This window comes from Arvicola amphibius, chromosome 10 (genome assembly GCF_903992535.2).
Source record: "Arvicola amphibius chromosome 10, mArvAmp1.2, whole genome shotgun sequence".
NCBI classification, from domain to species: Eukaryota; Metazoa; Chordata; class Mammalia; order Rodentia; family Cricetidae; genus Arvicola; species Arvicola amphibius.
Genome location: NC_052056.1, coordinates 94,184,456 through 94,204,929, shown reverse-complemented (window position 1 = coordinate 94,204,929; position 20,474 = coordinate 94,184,456). Strand labels below are relative to the sequence as shown.

The 20,474-nt window shown below is 52.6% G+C and overlaps 1 protein-coding gene across 1 annotated transcript in view; it reads right to left on the bottom strand.

The window, feature by feature from the left end:
- Window positions 1-1,081: 1,081 nt before the first annotated feature.
- The window catches only part of Dtx2 (deltex E3 ubiquitin ligase 2), a 38,505-nt gene continuing 19,112 nt past the window's right edge, over window positions 1,082-20,474 (bottom strand). The window contains 11 exon segments of the mRNA XM_038345094.1: window positions 1,082-1,621; window positions 2,595-2,620; window positions 2,623-2,683; window positions 3,188-3,349; window positions 4,771-4,785; window positions 4,787-4,848; window positions 4,851-4,929; window positions 5,442-5,465; window positions 5,467-5,516; window positions 11,795-11,803; window positions 12,854-12,948. Coding sequence (XP_038201022.1) covers window positions 1,394-1,621; window positions 2,595-2,620; window positions 2,623-2,683; window positions 3,188-3,349; window positions 4,771-4,785; window positions 4,787-4,848; window positions 4,851-4,929; window positions 5,442-5,465; window positions 5,467-5,516; window positions 11,795-11,803; window positions 12,854-12,948 — 811 coding nt within the window. The 3' untranslated portion in view covers window positions 1,082-1,393.

Below are 20,474 nucleotides of genomic sequence, written 5' to 3'. Positions count from 1 at the left end.
GAGGCAGTCCAACTGCTGTCCTGAGGCAGAGTGAGTCACAAATATGGTCTCGAGTGCAGCCAAGTTAGGGGCTCTGCCAAGGCAAGCAGCGACCTTGTCCCCAGGGCTGACTTACCGCAGTCTTGGGCTCACAACACTTTTAGAATCACATGGAAATGTTCTTTTACAATCAGAAGAGGAAGAGGGGAAAGAAAGAGTGTAAGAGCAAGAGGTTGGGGGGAGTGCACTGAAATGCTCTCTCCTGGACACATGAAGTCACAGCAGCTGTGGTTACCTAGCAACACTCCATTGCAGACAGGGGTGTATGAGGAGCTGCAGGCAGTGACTGCTAAGGGAGAGGGAGGCACTTCCCCCAGGGGTACAGCCAGGGCCAGGGGAGAGGGATTCTCGCCGCACCCCAGTACAGCCAGTGCTAAAATGCCCATGTTCCCTGCAATCCTCCCCTCTCAATGTTGGTGCAAGCAACTCTACTAGAACTCGGGAGCTCACAGAAACGAGAAAACAGAACGGGGAGAGGTGGAATGAGAGTGTAACAGGAAGTGAAAATGACCAAATAAGGGAAATGTAAGAACCTGCCGTGTGGTGGTGGTGTACCCCTGAATCCCAGGACTAAGAAGGCTGAGGCAGGAGGATTATATGGTTATAGTGAGACCGGGTCTCAATGGACCAGGGCCTTAGAGGACGGGTGGCCCGAAGGTCCTTGCCCAACCGCTATGCTTCGAGCATGCCTCCTCACTGGGAAGCAGGGGGACAGCACAGTCTCCCTGTGTGAACGGCACTTTGTAAAGGAGACTGTACAGTAAGGATGAGGGTGGTTGCTAGGACCACACAGCAAGGAGCAAGTGTGTGTGTCACCAGAGTCTCACTGCTGAGCTCAGCAGTCTTTGTCCTTGCTTCCTAGGTGACTTGAACGAGAGCATCAAGGAAGATGGCTTCCTGCTCTACACACCAAGCTAAGTGTGCCATAAGAAGGGTCATATCACACACACACACACACACACACATGCGCGCGCTTCTACAGATACACGTTGGCTGTTGGCTGTAGGGTCTTTATTTCAAAAAAAAAAAACAATGAGGTATGAAAAGCTGGCCAAAAGCTGAGAGGGGTAGGCCCCGCTCACCCCTTGTTGGGTCGCAGCCCACCCGAGGCTGGAAGGGCCCTTTCCCGTCTGTGCACTGAGGTAGCTCCAGCTTAAGCCTCCGCAAGTACAATACTGAGGGTGCCCGTTTTCCAGGCAGACCCCAGCCCAGACAGGAGGGTGGCAGGAGAGGCAGGGAGAAGCCCCAGCTTCAGGAGGGATGCATCCGGCACCCCAACAAACATTCTTGCCTCTCAACAAAGGCCCACCCACCCAGGGGGCACTGGGGTGGCCGACAGAGGCAGGCCCAGGGGTCACTGCTGCTCCAGGCAGTCCTCGGTGACTCCCTGGGCAGCCAGCTCAGCCAGCACATTCTGCAGGTAGTTGGGGTCTGGATAGCCGTGGCCTGTCAAGTTCCGGTCCATCTCGGTCTTGTGGTGGATCTCATTCCACACTACTGTGTCTGTCTCACCCGTGGTGTTGGATGTCCCCACGGTAAAGATGAGCCGTCTCTTCCAGGCCACCTTCAGGAGCTCCAAGACCTGCCCAGGAGAGTGGAAGGAGGCCCTTTGACAGCCACCCGTGAGTTGGGCGCATGCACTCCCAGACACTGACCCGCATGTGTGGGCACTCTGGAGCACTTCGCACCAGCGCTGCCCCAGCCCAAACCTCTCCATCCTGGTACCACTCTCGAGGTGGCCTTCCCTCCAAATCTGACTCCTGCAGGCCTCCTGCCCTCATCATGGCCTCCACTATTGCTTGAGGCAAGGAGTAAGACTCGGTGGTAGAGCCTGGCAGAGATAAAGACGGCTAGCAAGATGGCGGTGGGCAACACAAGCCTGACCACCCGAGCCTGACCCTCAGGACCCATGCAACGAGAGGGAAAGAAGGAACTCCAGAGCTGGCTTCTGATTTCTGCATGAAAGCCGCAGCATGGCCCTCCCAGCCCCAAACCCCCAAATAAAAGAAAAACATAAGCAGAGTCCAGCGCATCATCACCCAGGAGCCAGGCGAGTTTGGTGTTGTACGTCTCGAGGCGGGACTGAGCCTCACGACTTAGCCGAGGATGGACTCCTGGAGACTCTTGATGCTTCTGCCTCCACCCACCAAGTGCCGACACTAGAAATGTGCCACTGTGCTTGGTTCATGGGGAGCTGGGGACTGAACCCAGGGCTCTGCACACACCAGGCAAGCCTGCCAACCGAGCCACACCCCAACATACTGTGGCTTCAGAGTGCCTGACCTGGAGCAGCCTGGAGCTTTCTCACCCTTGTGGTTTGGGCCCTGCCCTTCCCCAGGCCCACTTCCAAGTCAGTTTTCCTGTGGGTCTGGACGTTTCTTCCTACCCTCCAAGTCCTTGCTGAGGTCCCAGGCTGGCGGGTGTCCCTAGTCTCTCCTGTGGCTGCTCACTATCCTGACCCGGCACGAACCCCAGCTCTCTGCTATGGAGCTGCTGTAAGGGCCAGGTCACATCTCTCTAACACACGGTGGGTCCCTGGTGGGACAGGGGCTTACCTTGCGGCCCTGAGGGTTATCTGGCAATAGCACTGGCGGGGAAAGCCTCGGGCAGTGAATGGTTTCCCAGGGCTGGGGTGCTCAGGACCCTGTGAAAGGAGCGCAGACAACTTGATGGCAGAACTGCGGCAGGCTGCAGCCCACGTGACGTGGAAGCCTCGTCCACGGCCTAGCCTGCCAACACTCAAAGTCAGTGGGGTCTCCCAGCCACGACCACCTGTCTGTCACCTGCACCACCCAATGGCCTGTGAACTCTGCCAGGGGCAAGGATGGACATTCCTGCTTCTCCTGCCTTTCTTCATGAACCCTTAGAGCGGGATTCTGACCTGGAGCTCAGCACTGGGCCTTTTAGCAAAGCTGCTCTCCAGCCTTCCACCCGCACACTCAAGAGCCCCACACAGCGCTCGCATGCTCTTCTGCCCAGACGTCTCCCCCTGCGGAGGGCCTTCCCAGACCCCCAGCACTCCTCCAGGCGGGACCATCCTGACCCCTATTCTGGGTGTGGATGTGGAGAGCAGAGTGGGCAGGAAGAGGGGTGCTCAGGATTGGTGACCTGGCCAGGTCCCTGTCCCTGGTGGGGGGCTGGCCCTCACCTGGATGCCGTGCTGGATGTTGTAAACAATGAGTATAGTCCCGCAGTCTTCGTGGCCTGGGAGAGACGTATGGTACCTGAATACCTCCATCTTTCCCGTCGGCTGTGTTCCAGTCTTCTCCCCATAGATGGCTTTGCAAGAGGGACATTGCAGACTCCCGTCCTGGAGACGACAGACGTGACAGCCTGAGCTAGCAGCGCCCAGCACACTGCAACCGTCGTGTCCAGATGGCAGAGGGGGCCAGTGCACTATGAGGCTGAACTGTGTACCACAAACCCGATTCTCATCCAACTGGCGAGATACCGGGAGACTGGCACATGGTAGGAAAATGAGGGTCAAGTCCCCGTTTAGTCACTGTCACAGACCTCCCTGCACATGGCTGTCACGAAGTGCACAAGGACACCAGCATCAATGACTGTATGACTTGGTCCCCTCCCACCTACCTACCTACCCCTGACGAATCTCCACAGGATAGCAGCTGCATCAGCTGCTGGGGCCTGAGGAGGACTCTCCCTGTGAGAAGGGGCATGGAACCTGCAGTCAGGGGTGGGTTAGGACCCTAGACAGAGTCCTAAGCTTCTTGTTTTTATTTAGCTAATTATTTATTAATGTGTATTTCTGTGTATGAACACACATCTGAAGGTCAAGAGGACAACTTTACGGAGTTAGCTTCTCCTGCCACCTTTACATGGACTCAGAGTTAGACTTTACAGAAAGCTCCTTTACCTGCTGAGCTATTTTATTTGCCCTGTTTGTCTGAGGAAGGATCTTAGGCAGCACAGGCTGCCCTGGCTCCTGAGTGCTGGGAAAGCAGGTGTCCACACATGGTGCCTGAGCATTCTCATCTGCACACGCTGACTACTCAGGACTGTCATAGAAGACGGAAGACAGGGAAAGCGGGTAGAGGAGATAGCCCTAGTGGTCAGAGGAGCCTAGGATCCCTCCCTGAGGCAAGCTGGAGGAGTCATGTATTCCCACAGCTTGGGGTGAGCCTCAGGGACCCAGATGTACATTCAAAAAGATCTCTAAGTCTTTGACTCTTTTTCTGATGCTGGGGGCAGAACCCAGAGCAGGGGCTCTACCACAAAGTCACACCCTGGCCCCTTTCTGGGGGGATTCTAGGCAGGTTGCTCTACCACTGAGCCACACCCCAGCCCCTCACTGGGGGATTCTAGGCAGGGGCTCTACCACTGAGCCACACCCCCAGCCCCTCACTGGGGATTCTAGGCAGGGGCTCTACCACTGAGTCACACCCCAGCCCCTTCTGGGGAATCTAGGCAGGGGCTCTACCACTGAGCTATAGCCCTGGCCCCGGCCCTTGTCTGTTTAACCAGGAGTGAACCCACGCTTTTCAATCTCACAGCTCAGCATCTGCCCCTCAGCCGCTGCTGTACCAGCACCAACGATATCTTAGGCTACTTCTTTGTTTTGTTTTCTTGGGACAGGGTCTCTCTATATAGCTCAAGCTGGGCCAGAACGTATGTTCCTACTGCCTCAGCCTCCTGAGTGCTGAGATCCCAGGTATGTGACAGCACACCCAGAGGGTAGCAGGTCAGCGCAGTCCCGCCCGAGGGCTGCGGTACCTTGTTCCCATTGCAAGTACATGGCCAGCAGGCACAGCAGGTGGAAGGTATGGCTGCACTTGGCGAGGCGGCCCACAGCATGGGCCCCAGGCTCCTGCTGGCAGTCACATCACTGTACCCCGAAGTCACAGACAGCTTCTCCATGCAGATGATGCAGTCCTGCAGGGAAGGCACACAGCACACGCTTGTCCCTGCACGCCTACCACAGCATCACTCCAGTGCAGGGGTGAGAGAGGAGCCCTGGCTGTCAGAAGGGACGCTAGGCGATCAAAGTCATCTCAGTCACTGTTCCAGAGCAGGGGACCACAGAGCCACCTCTCGTCTGTGTCTTGAAGGGCTGACCAAAAAACACAGGCCATGAGGCCAAAAGAGCAACCCATGGTTCTTACCAGAGACAAGAGCCAGAAAGGAAAGGGTGTCCCTTGGACAAGGCCACCTTGTGCCTTCACAAAGCAGGCCTGAGCAGAGTCAGTCACGCCTGCCCCGCAGACTGAGGAGAAAGCACACTGCTCAGGACTTCAGCTTAGCCACGGGGTGAGAATGAGCTCTGGCTACCTCATCTTGGTAATGTCTATCCAAGATGGAAGGCTGGAGCCAGCCCCAGGTCCTGGAGCACAGTGTCAGCCTCCTACCAGCCCCGAGGGTTGGGGACCTCTCCCCAGGATACGTACCTCATCGGGGGCCGTTCTCAGCTCCTTCAGTGTACTTTCTGATCACGTGCTCCGGTTCGGGCTTAGACGCCCCTTCTGGAAGAGAGCAAGATGTGAGTGCTGTCCAGGCAGCAGGGTGGGGAGAGCAATGCTGAGGAAGGGAGCAGGCAGGCAGAAGTCCCAGCTGCAAGGAGGAAATGTTAGCAGGGCTGAGACAGGAAAGTTAGCTCAAAGGACAGGGCAGCCTCCAGTGCAGGCACAAGATGCTGAGGCCCAACCCAGGCCACCTGCTGGGGGGCAGGGCAGGGCCGGTCATGGAGGCAGAGGATCTGCAACAGAGCAGCACATCCCTGAGCCACAGCCCCCAGAAAACCACCAAGAAGAGTCAAAGAGCAGCTCTGGGAACAAAGCACCCTCAGCAGTCCCGGGTATCCACCTGCCCAACTGTCAGCACCCCACACGGATATTTCAGAAGAGAGGTGGTTTTGAGTCTAGTGGGCATGGAGCGGGGCAATGTGAGCATCTGTGTGCACTGAAGATGCTGTCGTGACACATTACACCCCTTCCCACCTTGGGGCTGGAGGATCTTAGTCACATGCCCACTGAGCTCTGAGGCTGAGTGATCCTGGAAGTGCTCATGGCTGGCTGTGCACGAGTGTGAAGCTGAGAGGAGCCCTAAACCAGGGCCCAGATATCTCCAAGCAGCAGGAGTCGGGACAGAGGGGGGCAGACGAAGGACCAGGGAGAACAATGCAGCCCTGAAGCAGTTCCAGCCAGGGGCCCCACTGTCCAGTCTAAAGTCACAGTGGGAATCCTATTTGAGGCCATCTTGCAGCCTTCAGCCTATGGCTGCAAAGATTCATATCTGAGCGCTGGACCATAGGACCCTTCCAGACCAAAGAACGGGTGACAGCCACAGGAAGAGGTGGCTTAGTGCAGAAGCTGGAATCAGGGGATGTGAGGTTTGATTCTCGTTCATGTGCAGTGATCAAATCCTACCACCTCAGAGACCCAGAAAGTGTCAGCTGTCAGCTCCTGGACAAGTAGAAATCCCATATATGCCTGCCCTGTGACTCACTAAACACCCACACCCACACCCACACACACACCTCACAATCCCTGCAAAGCACTCACATTCTGGCCACTGGCAAGAAAACCAGACATAAAGAGCAACAGTCCTACAGCTGCCACACAGGTAGGTCTCCCCTAGATCTAGGGTCCGGTGAGTCACACACTGCGGTGCCTGCCTAAGAGGCAGCACTGAGTGTGAAGCTTGTCTCAAAAACAGGAGACAGGGAAGCCTGCGGCTACACAGACCAGTGTCCAGGCAACCTCGGGACCTACCTCTGCTCAGAAGTATCCCGCAGCCCGCTCACCCACACAGCCTTCCAGAGCTGAGCTTCAGTTACCGGCATTTCTCAAAGTGGTCAGCCATAATTAATCCCACAAGAGTCACCTCCACCCAAGAGGGCCAGAGGGACTGCCAAGTGTTTGTGTTCATCACAAACTGGGTGTGCTGAGAAGCTGCCAGCCTGCCCTGTCCACAAATCTGTCTCTAAAGAAGCAGGATACAAGTGTATGCAGAGAGCTGGGGCTTTTGGCTCAGTTGGTAGACTGCTTGCCTAGCATGCTTGAAGCCCTCCCTGGGTTCCACACCCAATGCCACATGAACTGGGCGTGGTGGATGCCTATAACACCAATGCTTGGGAGGTGGCAGCAAGACCAAGGTTTAAGTCAGTGAGGCTCCCTGAAGAGACAGCAGTATCACGATCAGCAGCCAGGTCAACACTGCGGTTACGCATCCTCAGTAAAAAGCCCGTCACCCAACACTGAGTCAGAAAAATGCCAGTAGCCACTTCTGCTGTAGATGAGGGCAGGGAGAAGAGGTGCAGAAGTAGAAGGGCCATGGAGGGCAAAGAAGAGTCCAGGCAGCAAGAATTGGAGGAAGCTGAGCAGGGCCAGAGAGTGTGTGTGAACCGGAACTACCCTTTCACGGACATTTTCCTCAGCCTCTTAACTGAGCTGTTGACCTTTAGAGGCCGGGACGGGAGGCAGGAGGGCCGGTGGGGGCCGGGTGCGCGGCTAAGACACACAGGGAGTCCAATGGCTGACAGCACACATCGTCATGCCTACACGGTGCGAGATCAGACATGCAGAGGGGAACAAACGTTAGAAGGAGGCACTCCACACTCGGTGTCCATGACTCTGCTGGGAGTGAAGCGGTGACCCTGTGAACGGCCATCAAGACCAGGAATCGGTACTCCAGGCCAGACCCCAAGTTCCCTAGGACTCTACAGAGGCCGCGGCCAAGCCTGCCCCCACAGCATTCAGGGTTGGATGGGAGGACAAGGTGACTTTAGGAGAACAGAGCCACAAGAGCCCAGAGGCCTCTGTGTGGCATCTCCCCATAAGAGGCACAGGGAATGAGGAGACAGGGGTGCGGCAGGGTGCAGCCAAGCTGTGGCAACAGGGGCAGTCCCAGCAGGGCAGGCGTCAAGGGCCTGTGGGTCTTCTCTTGACTCTGTGCTGGAGTCACTAGGCCTGACAGACCTTCTTGGCTCGTGATCATCTGGCCTCTAGAGAGGTGCTGCCCACTGGAGGTCCCCAGCCTATCTGGACTGTGTGGGTAATAATGGTGATGGCTGACACTGTGAGCTTGACAGGCTCTAGGACCACGAGGAGACAGCTCCAAATGACCTGGGTTAACTGAGGTGAAGACCACTCTACCTGGGCAACACTGCCCCCTATGCCGCAGGTCTGGACTGAAGGGAAAGGAGGAGGAGGAAGCCAAGCACTCATCTCTCTCTGGCTTCCAACCAGGGCTGCTGTCCCCACATGTCCTCAAACCGGAGACAAAAGCCCCACTGCTCCCTTCCCCACTCCCTCCCTAGTTCTCGTCTGGTGTTTCTCATGGCTTCAGTGGCATTGCCGAGGTGGGACAGCGGCCAGCCTCCCACTGAAGCCACCCAAGGGCCCCGGCTGTGGATGCCCTCGTCTACTAAGAAGGAATCTGCAACAGGCACCAGAGTTGACACTGACAGGTTACTGTCTCCAAACCACAGGACTGCCCATACTGGGGCCCTCCTGCACGCTCCCTGGTAACCGGAGACCTCCTAGGACAGGATGTTCTCTGGCTGGAGGTCCTCGTTCCTGCCACACTGTCAACCCACACAGAAACCCGAGTCCTCGGGGTCTTAGCCTGGCTCCAAAGCACCCCCTCCCAGAAATGACGCCCCACTTCTTAGCCACCGTGACAGCAGCTTTCCTGGTCCTCTGCACAGGCCTCCAGGGCTGGGAAGTCCTCCCACGTGCCATTCCTTTCCAAGTCAGGAAGAACTAGAGAGCCCCACCTGCACTAGAGGTGTTGCAGAAGGGCTGAGGGGCAGCCAGGGCCACAGTTCTCAAGTAGGCAACGCCACAACTGAGGACAGAAGCAGAGGCCAGCAACGGCCTGGGCAGCATGGCTGAGGCAGGCTGGGAGCATGTGGCAGCCTCTCACTAGGAGGCACCAAAGCACACACCGGAGAGGCTGATTGGAGCCACCAGCATGGGTCATCCCAAGGAAAACCCATTCCAAGCATATTCCTGGGCCCAAATGCAGTTCCCACAGGAAATGGGGGCTAGTAACAAAAGGACAAGGGGTGCAAGTGGCAGAAAGATGAACAGGAATGGATTAGCTTTCCTTCAGAGAACCCCAATACTTTGTAATGGCCCACGGACTAGAATGGGGCCCCCACCAGCACCCTGCTGGGGTGTCAAGTTGACAGATGGACTTGTGGCATTAATACTGTCAGCCTGACAGGACCTGAAATCACCCGAGAGACCCCAAGTCTGAGAGGAGCGTCCAGAGGAGGGAACTACGGTGGAGGCTGTGGCCTGGAATGGATGAAAGGACAGAGCAGCACCACTCAGTCTCTTCTGCCTCCTGACTCTGTAACGTGACCAGCGGCCCTCACACTCCACTGCAGACATCCCCCAAGATGCACTGCACCCCCTGGAACTGTAAACCAAATAAATGCCGCTGTACTTGAGGCGCCTGTCAGTATTTAGCCACAATGACAAGGAAAGTCGCTAATCAGCCCTGCTTCCCCCATACTGCAGGCAATTGAGCAGGTGTCCCCTCAACAGGTAGGCATCATTGTACACTCTGCGGGTGACAGTCACATAGACCACTGCCCACCTCAGCTTCTTTACGGTGCTCTACTTTCCTTTGCACCTAGCCTTCTGAAACCCTCATGCTTGTTTTAGCTGGTATCACTACTCCCTCAACATGAGCCCCAAAGGATAAGGATGCTATTGACCCACTGTTTTTCTGCCTTTCCTGGGCAATAAATACACTTATCTTGGAGGTGTGGTATGTCTACAGAGGAGCAGAGACATCACCTGGAACACTAATGTGGTAATTCACCCCCAGGAACCAAGTCTCAATATTCCTTCCCCACCCAACACAGTGCCTAGTCCTACAACTCGTCACACACACACACACACAAAAAACCCTAAATTGGAATGAGGATGCTTAGCAAAGGAAGTGATCGACCTCTGGGGCTGGGGACATGGCTCAGCCTGGCAGAATGCTGGCCTAACATGCCCGACATCCCGAGGTTCCATCCTCAATGCTCCATAAGGTAGGCATGGTGATACAGCCCTCTAATTCCACCACGTGGGAAGTTGGAGGCAGAAAGAGACGGAGTTCATGGCCATTCTCAGCTACACAGTGAGTTTGAGGCTAGCTTGGGCTACATGAGACTATTTCAAAAACAAAAAGTGCTCACTTCGAAGTTACGGAATGATAAACCATGAACACCCAAGGGCCAGACCCTTCATATCTATCTGCCTTGGTGACAGCTCTAACAGCCAGGCATTGCAGGATGGCCCTCTCCCACTCCAAGACCTCTCCAGATGCCAAGCTGAAAGGTTCTTCCTTCCAAATGGTTGAAACCAAACCTCCTCCCGCACCCTGCTGAGACGGACTTTATCTAGGTGTGAGCCAGGCTGCACATGCTTCCCTACCGTCAAGCTTGCACTGTCTAACCACCTGGTGTCAATGGCAGGAGCTCCCTACAAACACTGACTTCCCCTGTGCAGCTGTGGATGAACAAGAGTCACTGTACTGTTCTGTCTTCCTTCACATTTTTGGTCTTTTTTGCCAAGGTGCACACCCTTAACTGCAGTATTCAGGAGGCAGAAGCAGGCAGAATTCTGTTGAGTTCAAGGCCAACCAGGGTTATATAGTGAGACTCTGCCTCAAAAATACAATTAAAAAATCTATTTTTAGTTATGGTTTATTACTTGTGTCTATGTTTGGGTACCTGCACACGAATGCCCCTGGCTAAGGAGGCAGAAGTGAGTGCAGGATGCCCTGGAAATGATTAGGGGCAGTGTGAGCTGCTTGGTGTGTATGCTCAAGAATCAAATGAGTGTTTTTTCTTTTTTAAAAAAGTATTTCCATTTATGTGTATAAGTGTTTTGCCTGCATGCATATACATGCAACATGTGTGTGTGCCTGGTACCTGCAGAGGTCAGACTAAGACACTGAGTCCCTAGAATTGCAGTTACAGAGGGCTGTTACCTGCACACGGGGCATGGGAACCACGCTCAGCTCCTCTACAAGAGCATCAATGCTTTGAACTGCTGAGTTGCCTCTCCAGCCTTCCTTTGCATACAGTCCACAAGTGGCAAAGGACCTCGGTGGCTCCAACGAGGGTGTTATGAAGTAGAAGCACGCATGGTTACAGAGACCTTCATAGACTCCAGAGGTGCCTTCTCATATGCTATGCAGTCTCTCCACAAAAGCCAAGGGCATCCATCCTTCCTCTGCGCACAGCTCTCCTGAAATGGACAGCCACACACCCAGTGCCCCTGGACTGCTCCACCTGCCTATGCCACAGCCATGGCCCCATCCAGTGCTCTTGCCTAACTCAGGACACCAATCACAAAGTAGCTAAGGGTGCACTGTGCCCTAGTACAAGCTGGGTATAAAAAAGAGAAAGATTTCAAAACAGGACAAAATTCAGGAGGCTGAGGCAGGAAGATGAACACTGAGATCTCAAAACAGAAACAGTGAACCCAATCGTCAGGGGCTGAGGATGAATACTGGATCCTATCTCAAAACAGAAACAGTAATCCCAATCGTCAGGGGGCTGAGGCATCAGGCTCAAGTAGTTTTAAGGGCCTACATGGAACCCCTGTCTCAAACCAAACAAGATCTAATTAGGGCTAGGGATATGGCTCCGCTGGTAGGGTACTTGCCAAACACTCACCGAGCTCTGAGTTCCACCCCTAGGACCTCACACAGAAGGCACAGTGTACAGGACTAATTCTGTCACCTGGGAAGTGCAGGTAGGAGGATCAATCAGTCCAAGGTCAGCTGCCACCAGCCAGGGCTACATGAATTTTGTTAAAAAAAAAAAAAAATGGGACGCAGCCAGGTGGGAGGCTGGGAGACGGCTCAGTGGAAAAGGTACTTCCCACAAAGTCTCATGATCTGAGTTCGATCCCCGAGACTCACATGATAGAAGGTAAGAAATGACTCCTACAAGCTGTTCTCTGACCTCCATACACACTCCGCGGCATGCCTTCCACCACTCCTCCACACAAATAAATGTTCATTCTAAAATGTTCTAAGGGCTAGGAAGATAGTACAATTGGTTAAAAAAAATACTGTGCCAAGTATGTGGAACTAAATTTGATGCCCAGAACCCACAGAAAAAAAAGCTAGGCCCAGCGACTGTAATTCCAGAGCTGGGGAGGGCAGCCCCAGTCAGACCCATGGAGCTGGCTGACTAGGGAGTCAGCCAGCCTAGCACAACCTCAGAGTCCCAGGCCATTGAGAGACTGACTCAGTCATAAAAACCAAGGTGAACCACGGCCGAAGGGCACCACCTGAGGAAGTCTTCTGGATCCCCTGCATGCACACTCACAAACAGATCAAAAGACAGAGTGCCGAGACCTACGGGTTGGAGAGACAGCTCAGCTGTTAAAAACACCTGCCGTTTTGCAGAGGATTCAGGTTTGGTTCCCAGCACGCACATGGCAGCTCATAACTGCCTGTGATTCTAGCTCTAGGGAATCCAGTGTCCTCTTCCGCTCTTTTCAGGAACCTGCACTCATGTGGTAAACACGCATACATTCAGGCACATACATATACATAATAAATCATAAAACACCACACAACAAGACCTAACTGAGGCCAAAAGGTCTCATGTCTCCCTTAAGGGCCCTGTAAGGAAATGTTCTAACTACAGTTCAAGTGGATGAACTACTAGAAAAGTATACACCAGGCCTGACATCCCCCCAGGGCAGGAGAGTATATCAATCACCCCAAAGAAGAACTGGTCCCCAAGGAGCCCTTTGGACTTCCCTGAGGACCCAGAGGGTGCCCTCCCCACTAAGCCCCATGGACACAGTCTGTTAGGACACTTACCTGCAAGCGCCCTGCTGGACCCTGCTGGGCTTTGGCATCTGCACGGGCACAGTGGTGGGGGCACTCCCTCGGCTGCTGGAGGAGGGACCGCTGGGGAAGGAGGCACTTGGGGAGAGAGAGAGCAAACTCAGTGGATGGTGTCGTGATGAGAGCTGCAAATCTGCAAGCCTGGGAGGTTCTTGGCTACACTTTCTCAGAAGCCTGTGGGTGGAGGCCCCCGTGTGCTATTTCCTCAGGCAGTTCAGAATCTCTGAAGACTAAGGCATTCAACCAGGTTTCAGATAGACTTTTAAAAGGCATTCTGTCACTTACATACTGTGTTCCAATTAAAAACTGAATCATTCATTCACACATACATACATACATATATATATATATATATATATATATATACATACATACATACGTATGGAGAGCATAGGGGCAATGAGATGGTTCGACACTGTATTTGTGAACTTTCTATCACTGAGCCTGGCTTCTGAGTTCAATACCCAAAACCCACAGGGTATTAGAAGCAGAGACCACTTCCTGCACATGGGCTGTGGCCTATACACTAGATAAGTATATGCAAAAAAATTTAAGGCATTCAGCTGGGCATTTTGGCTGGTACCTGTTTATAATCCTAGCACTCAAGAGACAGAAGATTTGAAAGGTGTTTAAGGCCAGCCTGGTCTGAGTTCAGAGGCAGCCGGGGGTCGGCCGAGGCTGCGTAGTTAAGGCTGTCTCAACAGCGCAACACGAAAACAAAAACAGGAAAAGCTCTGTGGGTACCCAAACAGGAGGCCACTTTAGTAGGCAGTAGAGCCCAACACTGCCAGTAATGGGAAAATCAGTATCACATACATACTATGCAACCAGTTAGATCTAGTACTATGTCTGTGGAATTCCTCTCAAAATGAACCCCCAAAATAAACCTTATGGACTTGATATTTTTAGTAAGTGAAGGTCCTGGGGGGAGAGCACTTATTTTGTGTTTAAGGCCTTGGGTTCTAGCCTTAGCACTGCAACAAAAATTAAAATTTTAAGTTTTTTTTTTTCTTTCTGTAGCTTTTGGAGCCTGTCCTGGAACTAGCTCTTGTAGACCAGGCTGGCCCTGAACTCAGAGATCCGCCTGCCTCTGCCTCCCAAGTGCTGGGATTAAAGGCATGCGCCACCACCACCCAACAGGTTTTTTGAAACAAACTCAAGAGCCTTGCTCTTATCCATTGTGGCACTTCAGCGCTCACAAAATAAAACTTTAAGTGAAAGATCTAGAGCCTGGGCGGATGGTCCGAGGGTAAAAGCTTACTACACAAGCATGCGGAACTGATTTATCCTTAGGGCTCGCAGGCCAGCCAGTCTAGCTAATCACTGAGCTCCAGGTTCAGGGAGAGGCTCTGTTTTTTTTTTTTTTTTTTTTTTTTTTTTTAATATTTATTTATTTATTATGTATACAATATTATGTCTGTGTGTATGCCTGCAGGCCAGAAGAGGGCACCAGACCCCATTACAGATGGTTGTGAGCCACCATGTGGTTGCTGGGAATTGAACTCAGGACCTTTGGAAGAGCAGGCAGTGCTCTTAACCGCTGAGCCATCTCTCCAGCCCCGAGGCTCTGTTTAAAAAAAAAAAAAGGAGGAGAAAGGCAGAGGCAGGTGGATCTCTAAGTCTGAGGCCAAGCTTGGTCTACATAGCAAGTTCCAGGACAATGAAAATAAAAATAAGCAATTAGTACTGGGTGGTGGTGGCGCACACCTTTAAATCCCAGCACTTAACAGGCAGAGGCAGGCGGATCTCTATTGAGTTTGAGGCCAGCCTGGTTTACAGAGTGAGTTCTGGGGTAGCCAGAGCTACTACATAGAGAAACCCTGTCTCGAGAATACAAACAAAATAATAATAATTTAAAAAGGTGGCATGAGAAGACACCCAGTGATGGCCTTTGGCTTCAACATACATGTTCATACATGAACACATATACAAACACATATTCCACAAATGTGAGCAGAGTTGACCACAGTGACTATGATCGAAGTTATTAATTTGGTTCTCATTCCTCATGTTCAAATAGCAACAACAGGCAGACCTGGTGATACAGGCCTGTCAGTCCAGTTATTCTGGAGACTGAGGTGGGGGCACCATGTTCAAGACCAGCCTGGACGACACACTGAGACCTTGTTTCCAAGTAAAAAGAGGACATGGAACCTGGTAGTGGCTCAGTGGGTAAGGCTGACAGGCCTAATGACCTGAGATCAAGCCTGACATGGTGAAGAGAGGGTTACTCCCAAAAGTTACCCTCTGACCCCCAGGTGTACATGGATAAGTAGATACAAGTGTGTGTGTATATGAATGCATACACACACAAAATACATACATAAATATAACAAAAGAGACTTGTGGACATAGCTCATTGGTGAAGCCTTGCCTAGCTGAAGTGAGGCCCTGGGTTCAATCCCTAATACAAAATAAATGGAGCTGGGCTGAGGGAAGGTCTCCCACATGGTTTAAAACAGAGTAGTGCTCCAGGGCTGGCCTGAGCAATAAAAGGTTTTATTTGCCAGTTGGTAGTGGTATGTGCCTTTAATCCCAGCATGAGGAGGCAGAGGCAGGTGGATCTCTGAGTTTGAGGCCAGCCTGCTCTTCAAAGTGAGTTCCAAGATAGCCAGGGCTACCCAGAGAAACCCTGTCTCAAAAACCAAAACAAACAATTGAGTTCTCTACAAATAAGATAGCCTAGTGTGGTGGGCCTTCAGAAAGAAGGCTGGGGTAGGCTGGAGAGATGGCTCTACACATACCACATAGTACCACCACATGCAAGCCATTATGGTTTGGGGCAGAGTTCTTCAGGAAGAGTTGGCCAAAAGCCTGAGTTCCTGCCAGTGCCTCCTCCTTCCCACTCCTGGGGCCTCCTCATGCATCCCTGCCCATTCTGGTGATGAAATGTAAAGGTTACAAAACCTTCCCATGGGGTCCCACACTGGCCCAGCCCAGAACTTGGAAGGCACTCAGGCACAGCGGAGAGGCACTGTCAGGCTCCAGTGAAGCCACGTGCATACCAGCCCAGTACCGCCTCCAGCGTCTGCCCCAGCCCTGCTCCAGAGACAGCCACAGACCGCAGAAGTTGGAGGGTAGAAGCTACACGCCCAACTTCTCTTGTGGCATGCTGACAGCAGGAACAGGTGCTGTCTCTGACTCTGATTGGCTTTTTGGGACCCTACTCCTCTTATTGGGTCACTCTGTCTTACTACAACTTGCTATGCCATGTTGTGTTGATACTCACGGGAGACCAGCCCTTCTAAACAGAAAAGGATTGGGGGCTGGGAGCAAAGGGGGAAATGGAAGGAGAGAAGGGAGGGGAAACAGCAGTTGGGATGTAAAATAAATAAATTTATTTAAAAAAAAAAGAATGCCAGAAAAATCAAAGTTTGAGACTGTACAACTTCCCAACAAGGAGAAAGCTGTCTAAAGGAGAAAGCCACGATTCTAGCGATGTGGTCCCTGGCTACCACCCCATTCCCAGGGCTTTCTTCACCAGAGACACAAATGGAGAAAGCTGGACTCCACATCAATATGAGATAAGGGACTCTGAGTTTGTGTGTGTGGTATGTACATGTGTGCACGCATGTTTTCCTATATATGTGGAGGCACGTGGACATCATGGTATCAGGCATCATCCTCAACTGCTCTTCTACCTTATTCATTAAGGAAGGGTCTCTCAATCAAACCCAGAGCCCACCAATATGAGCTTGCCAGCCCCCTTGCTCTGGGGACCTTATCTCCCCTTCTGAGGTGGAATTCAGGAAGACTGCCACACCCACCAGACATTTGTGTGATTTTCTGGGGCTCTGAACCCCATCTTCACACTTAATCAAGTGCTTTAATCACGGAGCCACTGCCCCATCCTGACTTCAATACTCTACTTAACAGACCTTGACATAGGAGGCTGAAGCAGAAGGAAATCCCAAGTCGCCCATCCTCCACCCTGGACCTGGGCTGCATCCAGCACTGATAGGGACATACTGATGAGTCTCTGAGGCTCGACACACTACAAGGTGGACGTGCCAAGTCTCACTCCAGAGCTTCCAGAGTGGTGGGTAGAATTAATCCAAAGCCCAATATAAATATTTGAAGACTCGCCCCTGTCTCCCAGGAGCAGAAGACAGACAAGTTCCCAGGGCCTTCGAAAGTTCCACAGGAGCACCGGAACAAAAGGAAAATGCAGGGGCCAGCAAGGTGGCTTAGCAGGTAAAGAGCCCTACCCTCTGCATGCCTGATGACGGCCTGACCCAGGACCTTGTGGTGGGAGAAGAAAACTGTATTTCATACTCTGTCCTCTGATCCCCATGCCTGTGCATGTGTGTGTCACACACACAAACGTAATGAAAAATATTTAAAGTCAGCTGAGCGTAGTGGTGCGTGCCTTTCATCCCAGGAGGCAGAGGCAGATAGAATTCTTGTGAATTTGAGACAAGCCTGGACCACAGTGAGTCCCAGGCAGCCAGAGCTACACAGTGTAGCTCTGTCTCAAAAATAAGTTAATTAAGTTAGGCATGGTGGCACACACCTTTAATCCCAGGACCTGAAAGGCAGAGGTAGGTGAATCTCTGTGGGTTCGAGGCCAGCCTGGTCTACAAAGCAAGTTCCACAACAGCCAGGATTGTTACAGAGAAACCCTGTCCCAAAAAGCCAAAAGAGGAAAAAAAAGTTAAATAAAATTTAATAAAGAAAAATTCTGGACCTGCAACACACAAAGAGGACAAGAGAACCAGGGGCACAGACCAACACTGGTGACCCGAGGACCGTTCTCATGGGGGGGGGGGGGTGTGACAACATGGGACACACGACCCTCAGAGCAGCAGCAGAACAGGGCAAGTAAGTGGGGAGGGCTGGTGGTGGGCAGGGTGAGGTGGCTCAGTGGGTAAAGGCCCATGCTGCCAAACCTGAGGACATGAAGGGATCCTTAGAACCCACATGATGGAAGGAGAGAACCAACTCCCGTGAGCCACTCTTGGCTCTACACTTACCGTGTGGTAAGCACACACATAAAATAAACGAACAAACTTAATATATATTAAAAAAAAAAAAAAAACTACAGCCAAGGGCTGGGAAGATGGCTAAGAGTACCAGCTGCTCTTCCGGAGGACTCAAATTTGATTCCTAGCACCCACATGGTGGCTCACAACCATCCGTAACTCCATTCCCAGGGAATCCAACACCTTCTTCTGGCCTCCTCGGACATGCACTCACACCTACATGCCGTATACACCTATTTTTTTAAAAACAAGGTGAACAGGTCCTGAGTTAGGACGCCCAAGGCTGCCCTCTGGCTTTCATGTGCATGTACACCTATGCCCACAGCACACATATATTCTTGTCTTACCTAAGTTTGCAACCATGTGTTAGGCCACATTCATGGCTACCCTCAGCCAGATGAAGCCTGTGGGTACAGGCTGGCCACACCTGGCTAATGTTTCAAAGCTGCCAGGCCTCGCCACCACCCTTCATCAAAACGCTAAGCAAGTTGTCCCGCCCTGCATCACAGAGACAGGCGTGAGCATGACACATTCCGGAAAGGTTTCCAGCACCCTCCTGAGCACATTTTGCTGCTTAAAGGGATGAAACTCCAGCTCCGAGGAAATGTAGTTATACCCAGAAGCTCAGGTACAAATGACACGGCTTTGTCTGGAATGCACGTTCCCAGGGGGCACGGGCAGTTTCACCCAGACTGAGCAAAAAGGGACGGGAAGCCGCACGTGTTTTAAGAACAAAACCAAAAGGGTTTGAGTTTCCACAAAAGCCTGGGAAGTCACTTGCTCACAGTCAGGGTGCTGCAAACTCTCACCCAATGCTGCTGGTCTCCCTGACCTTGAGACTTGTTAGCACAGCCCCTGGGGAGAAAGAGGGGCCAAATGTTTGCCTTTGTCCAGGGCCAGCTAGGGAAGAGATGGGGGGCGGGGGTGTGAGTTAAGCCCAAGGCTCTGCAACCCATCAGAGCAGCTTGCTTGAGGAAGGCCACCGGATAAATTAGATAGAACGCTGGTGACATGCCGCCACGCCTGCGGACCTGCGTCCAATTCCCAGGACCTACAGGTCGTCCTCTGACCTCCACGAGCACACACCAACCTTCGCACATATACAAAATATAGACATGTAATTTAAAGAGATATGAATAAACACTTGCTTGTTCAGACTGGCTAGGTCCCTGTAAGTGAAAAGATGCCCCTCCCAGCTCCTGAAAAGCCTGAGGGAACACAGAAGCACAGGGGCTTATACCTGCTTGCTCTGAGGCTGCCCAACTAACACAGCAGGCTAGCCCAGTTCCTCCTGGCTCCTGCCACCCGGCAAGTAGCAACAGGCAGCATCTGTCCAGCAGCAACAAGCTGGCCCAGTGACCTCCTCCACCGTACGCCTGGCCCGCCAGAGTCCTAGCAGTGTCTACAGGCCTGTAAACGGAGAGAAGGGACCCCAACCAACAGGAGCCCCATACCAGGAGGAAAGTCTGACTATCCTGAGTCCCCAGTTAAGAGTTTGCCTCAGCAGGGCTTGGAGGCTCACACCTATAATACGGCACTCATGAACTGAAGGAGCCAGAATCCGAGGACAGCCTGAGCTACACAGTAAATTCTAGGCCAGGCTAGGCTAAAGAGTGAGATACTGCTTGGGACAGGGAGAAGACAGTGAAGGAGCAGGGACCGGGAGAAAAAGAGCAAAAGAGCAGAAGAGGAAGAGGAGGTGAAGAGGAGAAGGAAGACAGGAAGAGGATGCTTTACCTCAAAACAACTTGTGAAAACTCAGCAAAGCTGAAACTCTGCTTCAGTGTTCGAGGCTGATCGCTAAGACCAACCCCACGCACTGAGGTGACTTGAGAGAGGGGCACGTCCTCCTGAAGCCCTACTGCCTTGTCCATGTTAGAGCCTGCACAGGACTCAGTGACCCCTGTCTGCACTCCCAGCTCTCAGGAGACAGACACACATACCCCAGCTCTAGAAACGCCCTGGAAGACACCGATCCAGGCCCTCTATCACTGGTTGAGTAGATCCCTCCTCATGGCCTCCCTTCTCCCTGCACACGCAGGCCAGCTTCAGTGCCTCTCTATGTGCCCTGTACAACTGCTTTTCTTCTTAGGGTGCTGGCAGACACCCAGGCACCATGCTGGGCAGGTAATACACCACCGAGCCAAGCCCCTCATTGAGGGATTCTAGGCAGGTGCTCTACCACTGGGCCACGCCCCAGGCACTTTTCCCCCCCTTTGGTGGAGGTACTGGGATGGTAGAGTGATTGCCTAACATACAGGAGGAGGAAAGAGGAAGAGGAAGAACCACAGGCCAGCTGGAATACACAGGGAGACTTTTCCTAAAAACAAAACAGAATAAAGAAAAACATAAAACACCAGAGCCAGATGACTGGAGTCCAATCCCAGCCCCACATGGCAGGAGAGCATCAACTCACGCGAGATTTCCTGACTCCCCATATGCACTGCAGCACCAGCAACTCACACACCTACCTGCCCAAAGAAAAGGAAAGGATAGAATTTTTCAAAAATACCGACTGGCTTGGGGGATGGAGAGATGGCCTAGAGGGTTAAAAGCACTAGCTGCTTTTCCAGAGGATCCAGGTTCAGTTCCCAGCACCCACATGGTGGCTCACAACTGTCT